At 45.1% G+C, this 18,537-nt stretch overlaps 1 protein-coding gene across 3 annotated transcripts in view; it reads left to right on the top strand.

Annotated features, from left to right (window-relative positions):
* The window catches only part of PTCD3 (pentatricopeptide repeat domain 3), a 91,038-nt gene extending 82,864 nt beyond the window's left edge, over positions 1 to 8,174 (top strand). For all 3 annotated transcript variants that reach the window (XM_068275421.1, XM_068275415.1, XM_068275430.1), the window contains one exon: positions 7,962 to 8,174. In XM_068275421.1, coding sequence (XP_068131522.1) covers positions 7,962 to 8,043 — 82 coding nt within the window. In that variant the 3' untranslated portion in view covers positions 8,044 to 8,174. The remainder of the gene's footprint in view (positions 1 to 7,961) is intronic.
* Positions 8,175 to 18,537: the final 10,363 nt, after the last annotated feature.

Below are 18,537 nucleotides of genomic sequence, written 5' to 3'. Positions count from 1 at the left end.
GGCAGGAACAGATATTTTGCAGATACTGATCTTTTGTGTCTGTACAGCATCTGTGTGTGCAGCATCTTGCCAAGATTTCTGTCTGACGGGGAGTTCAGCTCCATAGAATAGACTGTGTAGAGTATGGCTCTCATACTACATGGAAGGGGGTAAAATTGGTCTGTGATCTTTCATTTTCCAAAGACTTTTATCTGACGTGTGTACGCACCTTAAGTTGCATACAAATAGCATATTTGCATGCAAGGCAAAAAATTTGCATCTCATTGACCATCTCTAGTGATTGCAAGGATCACATTAATTAAAGCAAACCCGGGAGGTTTGCAAATCAATAGGATCCAGAGGCTTCCCTCTTCCGAGGTAATCATCAATATACAGGGTGGGCCATTTATACCATTCATATGTATACACCCTAATAAAATGGGAATGGTTGGTGATATTACCTTCCTGTTTGTGGCACATCAGTATATGTGAGGGGTAACTTTTCAAGATGGGTGGTAACCATGGCGGCCATTTTGAAGTCGGCCATTTTGAATCCAACTTTTGTTTTTTCAATAGTAACAGGGTCATGTGACACATCAAACCTATTGGGAATTTCACAAGAAAAACAATGATGTGCTTGGTTTTAACGTAACTTTATTCTTTCATGAGTTATTTACAAGTTTCTGACCTCTTATAAAATGTGTTCATTGTGCTGCCCATTGTGTTGGATTGTCAATGCAACCCTCTTCTCCCACTCTTTACACACTGATAGCAACACTGCAGGAAAAAACTAGCGCAGGCTTCCTGTATCCATAGTTTCAGGTGCTGCACATCTCGTATCTTCACAGCAGAGACAATTGCCTTCAGATGACCCCAAAGATAAAAGTCTAAGGGGGTCAAATCGGGAGATCTTGGGAGCCATTCAACTGGCCCATGACGACCAATCCACTTTCCAGGAAACTGTTCATCTAGGAATGCTCAGACCTGACACCCATAATGTGGTGGTGCATCATCTTGCTGGAAAAACTCAGGGAACGTGCCAGCTTCAGTGCTTAAAGAGGGAAACACATCATCATGTAGCAGTTTCGCATATCCAGTGGCCTTGAGGTTTTCATTGATGAAGAATGGCCCCACTATCTTTGTACCGCATACACCACACCATCAATTTTTTTTGTTCCAACAGTCTTGGAGGGCTATATCCAATGTGGGTTAGTGTCAGACCAATAGCGGTGGTTTTGTTTGTTAACTTCACCATTCACATAAGTTTGCCTCATCACTGAAAAAATCTTCTGTGTAAACTGAGGATCCTGTTCCAATTTTTGTTTTGCTCATTCTGCAAATTCAGTGCGCCAATCTGGGTCATCCTCATTGAGATGCTGCAGTAGCTGGAGTTTGTAAGGGTGCCATTTGTGAGTTGCTAATATCCACCAAAGGGATGTTCGACTAATGCAACTCTCCAGTGATGTACAGCGAGTACTACGCTGTTGGCTCTTGCTGAATGAAGCTAGGACAGCCACTGATGTTTCTTCATTAGTGACAGATTTCATGCGTCCACATTTTGGCAAATCCAACACTGAACCAGTTTCACGAAACTTAGCAAGCAGTTTTCTAACTGTAGCATGGGAGATGGGTGGTCGCGTAGGGTGTCTTGCATTGAAATCTGCTGCAATGACCCGGTTACTACGTTCACCAGACATCAACACAATTTCTATCCGCTCCTCACGTGTTAATCTCGGTGACATGTCAATGGCTGTAAACAAAGAGAACCTTGTAAATAACTCATGAAAGAATAAAGTTACGTTAAAACCAAGCACACCATTGTTTTTCTTGTGAAATTCCCAATAAGTTTGATGTGTCACATGACCCTCTTACTATTGAGAAAACAAAAATTTGATTCAAAATGGCCGACTTCAAAATGACCGCCATGTTCACCACCCATCTTGAATAGTTTCCCCCCTCACATATACTAATGTGCCACAAACAGGAAGTTAATATCACCAAGCATTCCCATTTTATTAAGGTGTATCCATATAAATGGCCCACCCTGTATATTGATAATTGCCTTGGGAGAGGGAAGCCTCTGGATCCTAAAGAGGTTTCCCCCATTGTCCTCTGCAGACCCCTTTCACTACTGGAACCCCCAAAGTGTGCTCTCCGTGCACATGTGGACTACCACCATCCTGCGTGCGCAGGTGCAGGCGGCTTGTGCTTGCGCAGTTAACTTGCACCTAGTCCAGCCCGACTATTGCCTGAAGAGGGCCGAGCGGGATGGGGCGAGTGTGCAAGGTGCCAAGTGTTGACATGAATACTTTTGGGGGTCCCACAGCTGCAATGGAGCTGCGGAAGAAGACAAGGTAAGCCCCTATATGATCCAGAAGCTTTCCTCTCCAGAAGTAAATACCCCCGGGGGCACATTTTTTGCTACAGGTTCCCTTTAAGGTACAACGAGGGAAAGCAATATTTGATACCCTGCTGATTTAGCTTGTTTGTCCTCTGAGCAAGAAATGACCAGTCTATACTTGTAATGTAGGTTCACTGTAGCTGTGAGAGACAGAATAACAATCAAAGAACCCTCAAAAACCCCAGTGTCCCAAAGTCACAGCTTGATGTGCATTGTAATTAGAGAAATAGTCATCTTTTGATCGGGGATCAAATACTTATGTACTTGGTGGCAAAACCCTTGTTTGCAATCAGAGGTCAGACGTGTCTTGTAGTTGGCCACCGGGTTTGCACACACCTTAGGAGGGATTTAGGTCCGCTCCTCCTTGGAGAGCTTCTAAGTCGGTAAGGTTTTGTGACAACTCGAACAATCCGCTCTGTCCACAGATTTTCTATTGGATTGACGTCTAGAGACTGGCTAGGCCATTCCATGACCTTAATGTGCTTTTTTTCCTGTACCATTCCTCTCGTTTTGGTTGTATGTTTTAAATCATTGTCATGCTGGAATAGCCATCCACGAACCATTTTCAGTACCCTGGCTGAGGGAAGTGGATCTGATGGTGCCAAGTGTCCCTTTGATGGGGTGCAGGTGTTCTGTTCCCTTAGCAGAGAGACAACCCAAAGCATAATATCTGCCTCCATGTTTGACGGTGGGGATATTGTTCTTGGGGGTCATAGGCAGTATTTCTCCTCCTCCAAACGCAGACAATTGCATCTGGTGTAAAGATAAAGTAGAAAGCCTAACCAAAGTAACTGCTAAATTGTATAAAAAGAGAAATAATACATTAATTTATATGGGATCATATGCCATGTAGTGATGGTCATGTCTAGGAGAACTCATGGAAAAGCATGTGATCAGTTTGGTCAGGTGACAGATATGCAAGTGTCTGATTTGCTAGTCATGATCATGTGCTAAAGCAGGATGTGATGACTGCAAATCTATCAGCAGATCAAACAAATCCATGAGTGCCAGACCATCACTAATCACTTATCCCAACTATCCATTCTATACCGAATCAGTTAATGACACCAGTGTTAAGTTGGCCATACAGCAAACTATTTTGTTGGCCGCTCAACCAAGAGACAGATCTCTCTCTGATCAGAGTCGATCAGGGAGAGATCTGCTGGCCGCTATAAACTTCCCTATCAACTTCAACAAGAACTCTTTCAGCAATCGGCCTAGTGATGTCGCCAACCATCCCCAGCCCCCGTATCTATGCATTAATGCTTTGGTTGTCTGCCTTTGTCTCTGCTCTCTTCTTCCTCACCCACAACCCATGTGGTTGCCGTTGCATTGCACGTGGGGCCTGTGTGACACCGGCACTAGGAGGGGGGTACATCTACATTTGGGGGGACAGCCGGGGGTTTTGCATTTGTGATTATCGGATGCCACTACCGATGCTCTGAGCATGTCTGCCCAAGATTTCCCAGCATGTCTGATCAATACATGCACCAAATTTCACCCCAAAATTGTTAGAATTGTTGATTGGGCGTGCTCTTAGCAGCACCGATTTTCATCCGATTTGATAATCATCTAATCAGATGGTTGATTGGCCACCGAGTCTACCGGTGTATGGCCACCTTTACCAGTGCACATCCACTACGTAGTTGGAATGCCAGTACTGAAGATATATTAGTGAACTGGTCACCTGAGGTGATAGGATGAAAGGTATTGTTCAGGTTAGCCACTGATTAGAAGAGATCAGGGGAAGGTTTGTGTTCAGTCTTATTAGAACCATCAGCAGACTGATGGAGAGTTTGGCACTGTGTACTGATAGTGACGTTACTCTGAAAGTAGTGGAGCAGGTGTCCTGTGGGACATAACAAAAGGTGTCAGTTAAAGTTATGAACAGTTTGAAAGTTATCAGGGCGGTAGGGGGAGGGTACCTTTTATTAGCATTAGGATGACTGGAAGGATAATAATTGGGGGTTAGGGTGAGGTCAGGACAAGAACTTACAGGCAGTGGGTCCACACTGCCTTAAAAAAAAAAAATGTTCCGCTCATCAGAATGGATTGGCGGGCATGTGAACAGATCCGATGTACAGCAATAGGATCTGATGAGCAGAACTGAGGGATGTGCAGTATATGAAAATTCTGGATCGCGGATGAAATCAGTGGAAGCCTATGAGAAAGGACTGTGTCCGTTCTCGCCAAGCAGGTCGCAGCATACAGTGGGATGCGAAAGTTTGGGCAACCTTGTTAATAGTCATGATTTTCCTGTATACACTGTTGGTTGTTACGATAAAAATTGTCAGTTAAATACCATATTTTTCGGACTATAAGATACTCCTGACCATAAGACGCACCTAGGTTTAGAGGACAAAAAAACGGGAAAAATATAAATATACTAAACCAGGTGCATGCATGTGAAGGGGCTTGTGGATTATGCCCCCTTTGTATTTTATGCCCCCTTATACCTCTTGTGTCTCCCTGTGTCCTCCTCTGTCCCCCTTGTGTCCTCCTCTGTCCCCAATGTGTTTGCCTCTGTCCTCCCTGTGTCCTCCTCTTTACCCCTTTGTGTCCTCCTCTCTGCCCCTGTGTTCTCCTCTGCATAGGCACAGTACAAGGAGTCCCCGACATTGCGGAGGGTTGGTGGTTTGTGTTTTCAGGCGTTCACAAGTCAGGAACTCCCTGCATTTGGACTATGAGACGCAGTTACTTAAAGTGAGTCTTCTAGTCCAGAAAATGCAGTATATCATATAGGAGACACATACACAGTGATATTTGAGAAGTGAAATGAAGTTTATTGGATTTACAGAAAGTGTGCAATAATTGTTTAAATAAAATTAGGCAGGTGCATAAATGTGGGCATTTAATTGATTCCAAAACCTTTAGAACTAAGTATTGGAACTCAAATTGGCTTGGTAAGTTCAATGACCCCTGACCTACATACACAGGTGAATCCAATTATGAGAGAGTATTTAAGAGGGTCAATTGTAAGTTTCCATCCTCTTATTTTTCTCTGGAGAGTAGCAACATGGGGGTCTCAAAACAACTCTCAAATGACCTGAAGACAAATATTGTTCACCATCATGGTTTAGGGGAAGGATACAGAAAGCTGTCTCAGAAATTTCCGCTGTCTGTTTCCACAGTTAGGAATATATTGAGGAAATAGAAGACCACAGGCTCAGTTCAAGTTAAGGCTTGAAGTGGCAGATCAAGAAAAATCTCGGATAGACAGAAGTGACGAATTGTGAGAACAATCAGTCAACCCACAAACCGGCACTAAAGAACTACAACATCATCTGTGCATTGTTCAACCATTCGGCGCACTTTACACAAGGAGATACTGTATGCGAGAGTGATGCATAGGAAGCCTTTTCTCTGCCCACAGCCGCTTGAGGTATGCTAAAGCACATTTGGACAAGCCAGCTTCATTTTGGAATAAGGTGCTGTGGACTGGTGAAACTAAACTTGAGTTATTTGGGCATAACAAGGGGCGTTATGCATGGCGGAAAAAAAACGCAGCATTCCAAGAAAAACACGCAGCATTCCAAGTAAAATATGGTATTGGTTCCATCATGCTGTGGGCCTGTGTGGTCAGTGCAGGAACTGGGAATCTTGTCAAAGTTGAGGGACGCATGGATTCCACTCAGTATCGGCAGATTCTTGAGACCAATGTCCAGGAATCGGTGACAAAGCTGAAGCTGCACTAGGGTTTGACATTTCAACAAGACAACAACCCTAAACACTGCTCAAAATCCACTAAGGCATTCATGCAGAGGAACAAGTACAATGTTCTGGAATGGCCATCTCTGCCCCCAGACCAGAATATAATTGAAAATCTGTGGCGTGAGTTAGAGAGCTGTCCATGCTTGGAAGCCATCAAACCTGAATGAACTAGAGATGTTTTATAAAGAGGAATGTTCCAAAATACCTTCAACCAGAATCCAGACTCTCATTGGAACCTACAGGAAACATTTAGAGGCTGTAATTTCTGCAAAAGGAGGATCTACTAAATATTGATTTCATTTATTTTTGTGGTGCCCAAATTTATGCACCTGTCTAATTTTGTTTAAACAATTATTGCACACTTTCTGTAAATCCAATAAACTTAATTTCACTTCTCAGTTATCACTGTGTGCGTCTCTTATATGATATACTGTATATACTGCAAAGGCGCCTAAGATTGGGGACCACTCCTGTTATGCACGATACTCGACCTGATGAAGCGGGGCAAAGGCGCCTAAGATTGGGGACCACTCCTGTTTGGCACGATACTCGACCTGATGAAGCGATGTGACCGCGAAACGCGTTGTCAATTTTAAAGTACCTTTATTAAAGTATTTGTTATATGATACTCCGAGTGAATATTTTATATAAGGTAGGATCTTTCCATACCTGTTACCGGTTTTTGTTTTGTATATATATGCCCCTATAGTGGCTATATAGTGGTCTTATTAAACTAGTGATATACAAATTGTCACACGAGTACCCCAAGGGTGCCTCCTGCCTTCTTCTATTGCTTCTCACCCCCCATTGATTTGGGGGTCACCACCCAGGCGGATGGTATTTCTTTTCAAGGAGCTGCGACCAACAAAGTAAAGCCACAAGGCTGAGTGGGGACGGTACTTCCCCACATGCGATATAGTTTGGTTGCGCTTTGTGCAACCCGGCTTTGTGAGTATATTTGAATATATTTTTTCTACTTATTCATTATACCTGCGATAATACACCAGATCGGGCTCCCGGTGTCCTCCCGCTCCTTTTTTTCTATCCTTTCTAGTGTCCTATATGATATATTTAACTGACATATTTTATCGTAACAACCAACGATTTATACAGGAAAATCATGATGATTAACCAGGTTGCCCAAAATTTTGCATCCCACTGTACATTTTACCATTATTTACTCACCTTTCACTTCGGGTTCACAATGGCTCAGCCCTCTGTAGGGGAGTTCACCAAGTGGTAGACCAATGAGAAGCTCCATGCTTCTGCTGGGGATTTAATCTGTATACCGGCGCTTCTCTCATGGTGTAGACCAGGTAGTGGTGGAATCAAACTCCACCTTGGCATGACTTGATTGGTCCATTTTTAAGATGCGTATGTTTTCATATTTAACTAGTATAATCCCACATCTACTCGTAATAATTTGCATCTCATTGATCATCCCCTAGTACAGCCCCCAGTATCCGGCACTGACTGGGATCACCTGATGCCCCCCAATCCCCCCTCCCCCCCATATCCTCACTGAGCCTACGTCTTATAGCCTTCCTACAGCTCCTAGAGGCTTTCTGGCTTCCTCTGTGCACGAGTCGGTGTGGTCAGGTGACGCTCCGGTTTCTGTGCACAGACACTGGAAAGCCGCTAGAGGCTATAAGATGTCCCTGGAGGCTCGGCAAGTATTTTACTGCCTCCAAACAGTCCATCCCCCAGAAAACAATCCCTGGTATCCCCTCAGACATGCCAGTTAGATGAGACTGAGTTCCAGATAACAATGAGTTTGCTGTAATAGCAGTAGCGTCTGTGTTTAGTTTTGGTGGTAATATGAAATTATGTGGGGTAGTATCGCCTAATGAAGTTTTTCTGCTTCCTCCAGGATAGTCCTACAGGACTTGACTCAGATCAGCAGCAGCAGTAGCAGCACTAGTAGCAGTGACAGCGATCAGGAATCGGAATAATATCTCTATGAACAATGACATCTTCAACTTACAGTAAAGCGATGGAAGACTGGAGAGCTACAAGCAAAGTTCACTGTTAATTTTTTGGATTTCATATTCATTTTGTCGCTATAATAAATAAATAAATTAAAAAAAAAGCCTAATCCCTTCTTGTGAGATAAACCATTCTACCCCTCTGTGGCAGGGTTGCCAAGCGTCCGTATTTTTACGGACTGTCCGTCAAAATGCTCTTAAAAAAACGCTGTCCGTATTGCCCGTATTTCTGAGGCACTTGTCCGTCCAAATACACATAAATTGAATTGCTCTCCTTTGCGCATGCGGCATGCGCTTCGTTCTCCCTCTCTGTTCCCCCCTCCCTCAGCCTCCCCCCTCCCGTCCAATCACAGATTGCCTTTTCGCAGCTGGCGCCTCTCTCTGCCCAATAAGAGAGAGAGGTAGCTACGTCATGCAGCCCGGCCAGCCAGTCACGAGGAGTACATGCACGATACATAGAGAGGAGCAGCGTGCCAGCAAGGGGAATGGCCTGTCACTAGCCCCGGCCGCTGCCTTCACCTATCCTGCATCCACCCGCCGCCAGGCCAGCCACCAGAGAGAGAGAGAGAGAGAGACAGCCAGCCATGCAGCAGCATTCCGACTGTGCTACATAGAATTACTGTTGGTTCACACTGCAGGGATGAAAAACTGATAGTTTTTATTGGGCATCAGTTCTTTATCCGTGACTCTGTTCCATCAATGCCTTCCCGTTCTCTCACACACCCTACAGGATTGAACCTTGGCAATACAGCTGAAAAAGAGGGATGACACCCCCTATGTAACTTTAAGAAGGTCGAGAGCTGGCAAATCTAAAATAATTCTTTATTAATTCTATTTAAAAGAAAAAGCCAATGTTTCAGAGCCACACAGGGCCCCTTTATCAAGGCAAAATTTTCTCATAGGCAACCATCTGTCTGCCACAATGCAAAACTCCTTTAGGAGAAGGTGGAAATGAAGACTCCTCTGTACATTCGCGGACGTGACGTGTATTCAGCAGGAGGCTGCTGCAGCAGTTTTGCCTTGCGGCAGACAGATGGTTGCTCATGAGCAGATTTTGCCTTAATAAAGGGGCCCCGCGTGACTCCAAAACTTGTGCTAGTCCTTTTACATGGAATTTATAAAGAATGATTTTGGATGTGCCAGCTTGACACATCTGTTGATCCAGAAAAATAGCAGCTGCCCCAAACTTGTACTCCATTCAGGGGAAAAGGTTCATTCAAACGAAGCAATGTGTACAGATCCTTGGGAATAGTTGAACACCAAACCGTTACCAGTATGCTGCAAGAAGAGGATCATACTATAGCGGCTCCAGGGTTTTGAGGATGAGAGACGCACCCCTCGCCGATAGGCTAGAACTGCCCAGGTGATCACCTGAGATAGAGAAGGGAAAAGGTCCTGGAAGGCTGCTTGATGTCGTTGCATTCCACGCTGAGCAGCAGAAACCGGTGGGACGGCTACAATCGGTGAGTTTTAAAGCTGGAGATTTTTTTTTAAAGCTAATTTGTATTCTGCTTTTGAAGAAGCGATTCATATCACAAAACAGCTGTCGTGCATTCCTGTACCCCCTGCTTGAGATGTATCTACCCAAACTGCAATACAGAAGAATCTCGTTATAGTGAATTCTGATATAGTAAACTCAGTCCTCAGGTCCCAGAAAATGTCTGTATAAATATACCATGTACAGTATAATCTCCATTATAATAAATTCTGCTATAGTAAACATTTGGTATAGTAAACTACCTCTCCAGGTCCCGGCCAATCTCCATTCTAAGTCTATGGGAGCAATGCCTGGTATAGTAAAAAAAAATTTTTTGGGCCCCTACATGATGCTGACTCTGGATATTGTAAACAGTGGGTGGTGCATGCGTCATATGTAAGGCTCAGTTCACATTAGCGGGTTTTTTTTTTTTTTTTTTTTTTTTGCGGATCGGAACCAAACCGTATACTTTACAAACGGAATGGACGCAAACTGATTCAATGTTAATCTATGCGACCGTACACATGAGTCCGTCCGTATGGATACATTTCTACGTTCCAATCCCTGGATTGAAAAAAATGCTATAGGCCCTAATTTTCTGGACCATTGCTCCCTGCGGACCTGAAACGGAAGGTTTTACAGGACAATAGGAAAAAAATAGAAAACGGAACTTAATACACTGGCTCTAAAAACAGACCTTTCTAGCCGCTAGTACAGCAGCCATCGTGGCTTGTTTGTTTGGCACATGGGCCTAGAAGTGCTGCAGGAGTGGGATCCATCCCAGTTTGGATTTCTGGAAAAAGATGGAAGACATCAGGCCATACAGCATCGAGAAACTGATTGTCCAAGTGCAGGGGCAACCTGGCCTTTGGGACAAGGGACAACCCAGACCGCGAACAGCTGGCTTCCGTCCCACATATACAATGAACAGAGGAGCCAAAAGTATAAGATTAGATTAAATGAGCTTAAAAACCAATTTAAATGGCAAAATTGAAGGAGGAAGTGGTGGTTTTACCTCCCTCAAGCAGACACGACAACGACTGCGATTCAGACAGTCAAACACATTTATTAGGAACTCCAAAAAGAAATGCAACGCGTTTCGCAGGTTCAACCCCGCTTCATCAGGCAATATAGGGAGGAGTATCAAACAATCTGCACAAGGATTCAAATTAAGCGCAGAGGCATTGCATTTTGAAAAGAGGCTTCATAATTGGCTCAAGTGTGAGCAGAAAGTTTTGCGGGAAAGGTGCTGCAAGTCCCACCCACGGAGGTATCTGAGCCACTCACAGGAAGCAAGTGGCTGCCTCTATTCAGTGATGGCTGCAATTTTTAATGGAGCCCTGGATACTTAGAGGATCTGTAACGGTAAAAAATTTCCCCTGGAGAGTACTCACCTCGGTATGGGGGAATCCTCAGGATCCTATCGAGGCTCTCTCTGTCCTCCTGTGTACCACAGTCTCGCTGCAGCCCACTAAACAGCGGGCATGTAACTATTTATCTTCCCAGCTCTTGGCTCAGACATAGGTGAAATAGCAGATCCCATTTGGGTGCAGACTACTGCGCAGGCGCAAGTCTTCTGCACAGTAGAGTGGACCCGGTTGAGATTGACTATTTCCAAGCGGAGAGCAGTGCCCCTGCTGGAACAGGGAAAGGTAAATATTGCACATAAATTGTGATGTGTACAGCACTCCCACCTTGAACAAATATTACTAGCTATATGCAACAAAGATGGGTATCATCTGAAGTGAGGGCAACGGAGCACGGACTGTTGACTGGGGGGCGCACGAGTGGCAGCCTGGAAGGAGAGGAAGAGAAGAAAGCAGGGAGGTGACTGGCCTGGACAGCCCAGGAGGAAGTGTCTGGCATAAGTGAGAGATCATCATTAAGCAACACCACAAGCGAGAAAGCTGGTCTTAACAGGGTCAGCCTGAATAACTGGTGAGCGCTTATTTGTTTCTTTCTGGTGGCATGGGCTGCATGTGGATGCACCAACACAGAGGGAGGGCTCGTTTCCACTGTAGCGGTGCGGAATCGCCTGGATTCCACCGCTGAAGAAATCGCATGCGGATTTGCATGCGATTTCGCACGGCAAGGAGCCAGGCGAATTTAACCATGTCACTGCCTGTGTAAAGTTCCATTGCCTTTCATGCAAAATCGCGGGGAAATCCGCATGACAAAGCTGCATGCGATTTCCCTATTGAATGCATTAGCGGCGATTCGCCCGCATTCCTGCCGCACGCGAAATCTGACGACCCTGTCGTGCAGATTTTTCCCACACCGAAAAACGCCGCCGCCGCCGCACACGTGGAAACAGCCCCATCCACTAACATTGAGTATGCGAATCCGCATGCAGTGCCCGTATGCGGATTTGCTATAGTGGAAACGAGCCCGGAGTCAGTGCATGGAGAGGGCTCTCACTGGTGAAGGGAGTGATTTGAACGGCTGTTTTAAACTGGTTCGTGCTATGTTCTTTCCCTCTTTCCTCTGAGCTGCACATAGGGAAAAGTCTGCCTGGAGAGCTGACACTATTATCTGAGCGAGTTTTGCTGATATCTGTGCTTTCAGCCTCTGGACATTGGTGAGAGTATAACGGTTAACCTTGGTATCAATAAGTGCAAATATCTGGCTGCATAAAAACTGGATGTTCTGTGTGGACTGTAACCATAAGTAGTTTCCTGGACTTTGTTAGATATATACAGACTATGTGCCATATCTGTGCTGTATACACTTATTGTATAATACGCTAATACCCATCTTTGTTGCATATAGCTAGTAATATTTGTTCAAGGTGGGAGCGCTGTACACATCACAATTTATAACTATAGGGAGGTGATACCCCCAGCGTGTATAGCGATCCACCGGTGTGGACTTAGTGGTATATAGTATACATTGGCCTCAATTCACTAAGATCATGCTAGAGATAAGGCAAGAGAAAACTTACCTCCACACGTGAGAGAGTTATCTTACCTCTTCATTCCTTAAGTTACCTCTCCTGTAGTTAATTTACCTCCTCTGTAGTTATTTTCACACACAGTTAACAGCCTGTCTAACTCTGGAGTTATTTTAACCACTTCCCGACCGCCCACTACACAGGGGCGGCGGGGAAGTGGAGCCCTGCAGGACGGCCTCACCCACAGAGGCGGCGGTCCATTTAAGGGCATGGGCGGAGCGATCGCGTCATCCGTGACGCGATCCTCCGCCGGCGCCTGTCACCGCTCGCTCGCCGCAACATCCCGCCGGCTATACGGAAGCGCCGGCGGGATGTTAACCCCGCGATCGCCGCATACAAAGTGTATAATACACTTTGTAATGTTTACAAAGTGTATTATACAGGCTGCCTCCTGCCCTGGTGGTCCCAGTGTCCGAGGGACCACCAGGGCAGGCTGCAGCCACCCTAGTCTGCACCCAAGCACACTGATTTCTCCCTCCCCTGCCCCAGATCGCCCACAGCACCCATCAGACCCCCCCCTGCCCACCCCCCAGACCCCTGTTTGCACCCAATCACCCATCAATCACTCCCTGTCACTATCTGTCAACGCTATTTTTTTTTTATCCCCCCCCCTGCTCCCTGCCCCCTCCTGATCACCCCCCACCCCTCAGATTCTCCCCAGACCACCCCCCCCAGACCACCCCCCCGTTTACTGTATGCATCTATCCCCCTGATCACCTGTCAATCACCCGTCAATCACCCGTCAATCACCCCCTGTCACTGCCACCCATCAATCAGCCCCTAACCTGCCCCTTGCGGGCAATCTGATCACCCCCCCCACACCAATAGATCGCCCACAGATCCGACATCAGATCACCTCCCAAATCCATTGTTTACATCTATTCTCTCCTCTAAACACCCACTAATTACCCATCAATCACCCCCTATCACCACCTGTCACTGTTACCTATCAGATCAGACCCTAATCTGCCCCTTGCGGGCACCCAATCACCTGCCTACACGCTCAGATTGCCCTCAGACCCCCCCTTATCAATTCGCCAGTGCATTAATTACATCTGTTCTTCCCTGTATTAACCCACTGATCACCTGTCAATCACCTGCCTATCACCCATCAATCACCCCCTGTCACTGCCACCCATCAATCAGCCCCTAACCTGCCCCTTGCGGGCAATCTGATCACCCACCCACACCATTAGATCGCCCGCAAACCCGCCGTCAGATTACCTCCCAAATGTATAGTTTACATCTGTTATCTTCTCTAAACACCCACTAATTACCCATCAATCACCCCCTATCACCACCTGTCACTTTTACCTATCAGATCAGACCCTAATCTGCCCCTTGCGGGCACCCAATCACCCGCCCACACGCTCAGATTGCCCTCTGACCCCCCCCCCCCCTTATCAATTCGCCAGTGCATTAATTACATCTGTCCTTCCCTGTAATAACCCACTGATCACCTGCCAATCACCTATCACCCATCAATCACCCCCTGTCACTGCCACCCAACAATCAGCCCCTAACCTGCCCCTTGCGGGCAAACTGATCACCCACCCACACCAATAGATCGCCCGCAGATCCGACATCAGATCACCACCCAAGCGCAGTGTTTCCATCTATTCTCTCCTCTAAACACCCACTAATTACCCATCAATCACCCATCAATCACCCCCTATCACCACCTGTCACTGTTACCCATCAGATCAGACCCTAATCTGCCCCTTGCGGGCACCCAATCGCCCGCCTACAATCTCAGATTGCCCTCAGACCCCCCCCTTATCAATTCGCCAGTGCAATATTTACATCTGTTCTCCCCTGTAATAACCCACTGATTACCTGTCAATCACCCATCAATCACCCCCTGTCACTGACACCCATCAATCACCCGCTGTCACTGACACCCATCAATCAGCCCCTAACCTGCCCCTTGTGGGCAAACTGATCACCCACCCACACCAATAGATCGCCCGCAGATCCGACAACAGATCACCACCCAAGCGCAGTGTTTCCATCTATTCTCTACCCTAAACACCCACTAATTACCCATCAATCACCCCCTGTCACTGCTACCTATCAGATTAGACCCCTATCTGCCCCTAGGGCACTCAATCACCCGCCCACACCCTCAGAATGCCCTCAGACCCCAGCCCTGATCACCTCGCCAGTGCATTGCTTGCATCTATTCTCCCCTCTAATCACACCTTGAGACACCCATCAATCACCTCCTGTCACCTCCTAGCACACCTACCCATCAGATCAGGCCCCAATTTGCCCCGTGTGGGCTCCTGAACACTCGGCCAAACCCTCAGACCCCCTTCCGATCACCTCCCCAGTGCATTGATTGCATCTATTTTCCCCTCTAACCACCCCCTGAGACACCCATCAATCACCTCCTGTCACCCCCCTAGCACTCCTATCCATCAGATCAGGCCCAATACAACCTGTCATCTAAAAGGCCACCCTGCTTATGACCGGTTCCACAAAATTCACCCCCTCATAGACCACCTGTCATCAAAATTTGCAGATGCTTATACCCCTGAACAGTCATTTTGAGACATTTGGTTTCCAGACTACTCACGGTTTTGGGTCTGTAAAATGCCAGGGCGGTATAGGAACCCCACAAGTGACCCCATTTTAGAAAAAAGACACCCCAAGGTATTATGTTAGGTGTATGACGAGTTCATAGAAGATTTTATTTTTTGTCAAAAGTTAGCGGAAAATAATTTTTATTGGTTTTTTTTCACAAAGTGTCATTTTTCACTAACTTGTGACAAAAAATAAAATCTTCTATGAACTTGCCATACACCTAACGGAATACCTTGGGGTGTCTTCTTTCTAAAATGGGGTCACTTGTGGGGTTCCTATACTGCCCTGGCATTTTAGGGGCCCTAAACCGCGAGGAGTAGTCTAGAAAACAAATGCTTCAAAATGACCTGTGAATAGGACGTTGGGCCCCTTAGCGCACCTAGGCTGCAAAAAAGTGTCACACATGTGGTACCGCCGTACTCAGGAAAAGTAGTATAATGTGTTTTGGGGTGTATTTTTACACATACCCATGCTGGGTGGGAGAAATTTCTATGTAAATGGACAATTGTGTGTAAAAAAATCAAACAATTGTCATTTACAGAGATATTTCTCCCACTTAGCATGGGTATGTGTAAAAATACACCCCAAAACGCATTATACTACTTCTCCTGAGTACAGCGGTACCACATGTGTGGCACTTTTTTACACCCTAAGTACGCTAAGGGGCCCAAAGTCCAATGAGTACCTTTAGGATTTCACAGGTCATTTTGCGACATTTGGTTTCAAGACTACTCCTCACGGTTTAGGGCCCCTAAAATGCCAGGGCAGTATAGGAACCCCACAAATGACCCCATTCTAGAAAGAAGACACCCAAAGGTATTCCGTACGGAGTATGGTGAGTTCATAGAAGATTTTATTTTTTGTCACAAGTTAGCGGAAAATGACACTTTGTGAAAAAAAACTATTAAAATCAATTTCCGCTAACTTGTGACAAAAAAATAAAAACTTCTATGAACTCACCATACTCCTAACGTAATACCTTGGGGTGTCTTCTTTCTAAAATGGGGTCATTAGTGGGGTTCCTATACTGCCCTGGCCTTTTACGGGCCCTAAACCGTGAGGAGTAGTCTTGAAACAAAAATGACCTGTGAAATCCTAAAGGTACTCATTGGACTTTATGCCCCTTAGTGCAGTTAGGGTGCAAAAAAGTGCCACACATGTGGTATCGCCGTACTCGGGAGAAGTAGTACAATGTGTTTTGAGGTGTATTTTTACACATACCCATGCTGGGTGGGAGAAATACCTCTGTAAATGACAATCTTTTGATTTTTTTACACACAATTGTCCATTTACAGAGGTATTTCTCCCACCCAGCATGGGTATGTGTAAAAATACACCTCAAAACACATTGTACTGCTTCTCCCGAGTATGGCGATACCACATGTGTGGCACTTTTTTGCACCCTAACTGCGCTAAAGGGCCCAAAGTCCAATGAGTACCTTTAGGATTTCACAGGTCATTTTGAGAAATTTCGTTTCAAGACTATTCCTCACGGTTTGGGGCCCCTAAAATGCCAGGGCAGTATAGGAACCCCACAAATGACCCCATTTTAGAAAGAAGACACCCCAAGGTATTCCGTTAGGAGTATGGTGAGTTCATAGAAGTTTTTATTTTTTGTCAAAAGTTAGCGGAAATTGATTTTAATTGTGTTTTTTCACAAAGTGTCATTTTCCGCTAACTTGTGACAAAAAATAAAATCTTCTATGAACTCGCCATACTACTAATGGAATACCTTGGGGTGTCTTCTTTCTAAAATGGGGTCATTTGTGGGGTTCCTATACTGCCCTGGCATTTTAGGGGCCCTAAACCGTGAGGAGTAGTCTTGAAACGAAATTTCTCAAAATGACCTGTGAAATCTTAAAGGTACTCATTGGACTTTGGGCCCTTTAGCGCAGTTAGGGTGCAAAAAAGTGCCACACATGTGGTATCACCGTACTCAGGAGAAGTAGTATAATGTGTTTTGTGAAGTATTTTTACACATACCCATGCTGAGTGGGAGAAATATCTCTGTAAATGGACAATTGTGTGTAAAAAAAATTAACAAATTGTCATTTACAGAGATATTTCTCCCACCCAGCATGGGTATGTGTAAAAATACACCCCAAAACACATTATACTACTTCTCCTGAGTATGGCAATACCACATGTGTGGCACTTTTTTGCAGCCTAACTGCGCTAAGGGGTCCAAAGTCCAATGAGCACCTTTAGGCTTTACAGGGGTGCTTACAATTTAGCACCCCCCAAAATGTCAGGACAGTAAACACACCCCACAAATGATCCCATTTTGGAAAGTAGACCCTTCAAGGTATTCAGAGAGGGGCATGGTGAGTCCGTGGCAGATTTCATTTTTTTTTTGTCGCAAGTTAGAAGAAATGGAAACTTTTTTTTTTTTTTTTTCTCACAAAGTGTAATTTTCCGCTTACTTGTGACAAAAAATAATATCTTCTATGAACTCACTATGCCTCTCAGTGAAATACTTTGGGATGTCTTCTTTCCAAAATGGGGTCATTTGGGGGGTATTTATACTATCCTGGAATTCTAGCCCCTCATGAAACATGACAGGGGGTCAGAAAAGTCAGAGATGCTTGAAAATGGGAAAATTCACTTTTTGCACCATAGTTTGTAAACGCTATAACTTTTACCCAAACCAATAAATATACACTGAATGGGTTTTTTTTTATCAAAAACATGTTTGTCCACATTTTTCGCGCTGCATGTATACAGAAATTTTACTTTATTTGAAAAATGTCAGCACAGAAAGTTAAAAAAATCATTTTTTTGCCAAAATTCATGTCTTTTTTGATGAATATAATAAAAAGTAAAAATCGCAGGAGCAATCAAATAGCCCCAAAAGAAAGCTGTATTAGTGACAAGAAAAGGAGCCAAAATTCATTTAGGTGGTAGGTTGTATGAGCGAGCAATAAACCGTGAAAGCTGCAGTGGTCTGAATGGAAAAAAAGTGGCCGGTCCTTAAGGGGTAGAAAGCCCTAGGTCCTCAAGTGGTTAAGGATTGGAGAGTTAATTTAAAGACAGAAGAGTTAACTTTAGGCTTGCCTGAGGTAGAATGTTTCCTGAATACTACATGCCTTATCACCATGGTAACAACTCTAGAAGAGTTATTAAAGACAGGAGATAAGTTTAGTGAATTGAGGCCATTGTCTGGTCAGTTTAGGAGGAGCGCCTATACCACATTTTCTAAAATATTGCACATAGACAAGAACAAAATAGGCTTGGGTTCCTGATGTGTAAGGCCCGGTTCACATTAGCGGTTTGAGACAAAAAAAAATCCGGTGAGCGGATCTGGGCTCAGCTTCACTGGATCCGGATGGCTCTGTGCATACTGCAAAATGGAAAGTAAAAACGGATCTGATAAACCATCGGATCAGTTTGCTGTTAAATACATACCCAATGCTCTTTTGAAGCCAGCGGTAGAGGCTTCCTCTTCTTC

This window comes from Hyperolius riggenbachi, chromosome 1 (genome assembly GCF_040937935.1).
Source record: "Hyperolius riggenbachi isolate aHypRig1 chromosome 1, aHypRig1.pri, whole genome shotgun sequence".
NCBI classification, from domain to species: Eukaryota; Metazoa; Chordata; class Amphibia; order Anura; family Hyperoliidae; genus Hyperolius; species Hyperolius riggenbachi.
This window is presented reverse-complemented; position numbering and strand designations above follow the sequence as displayed.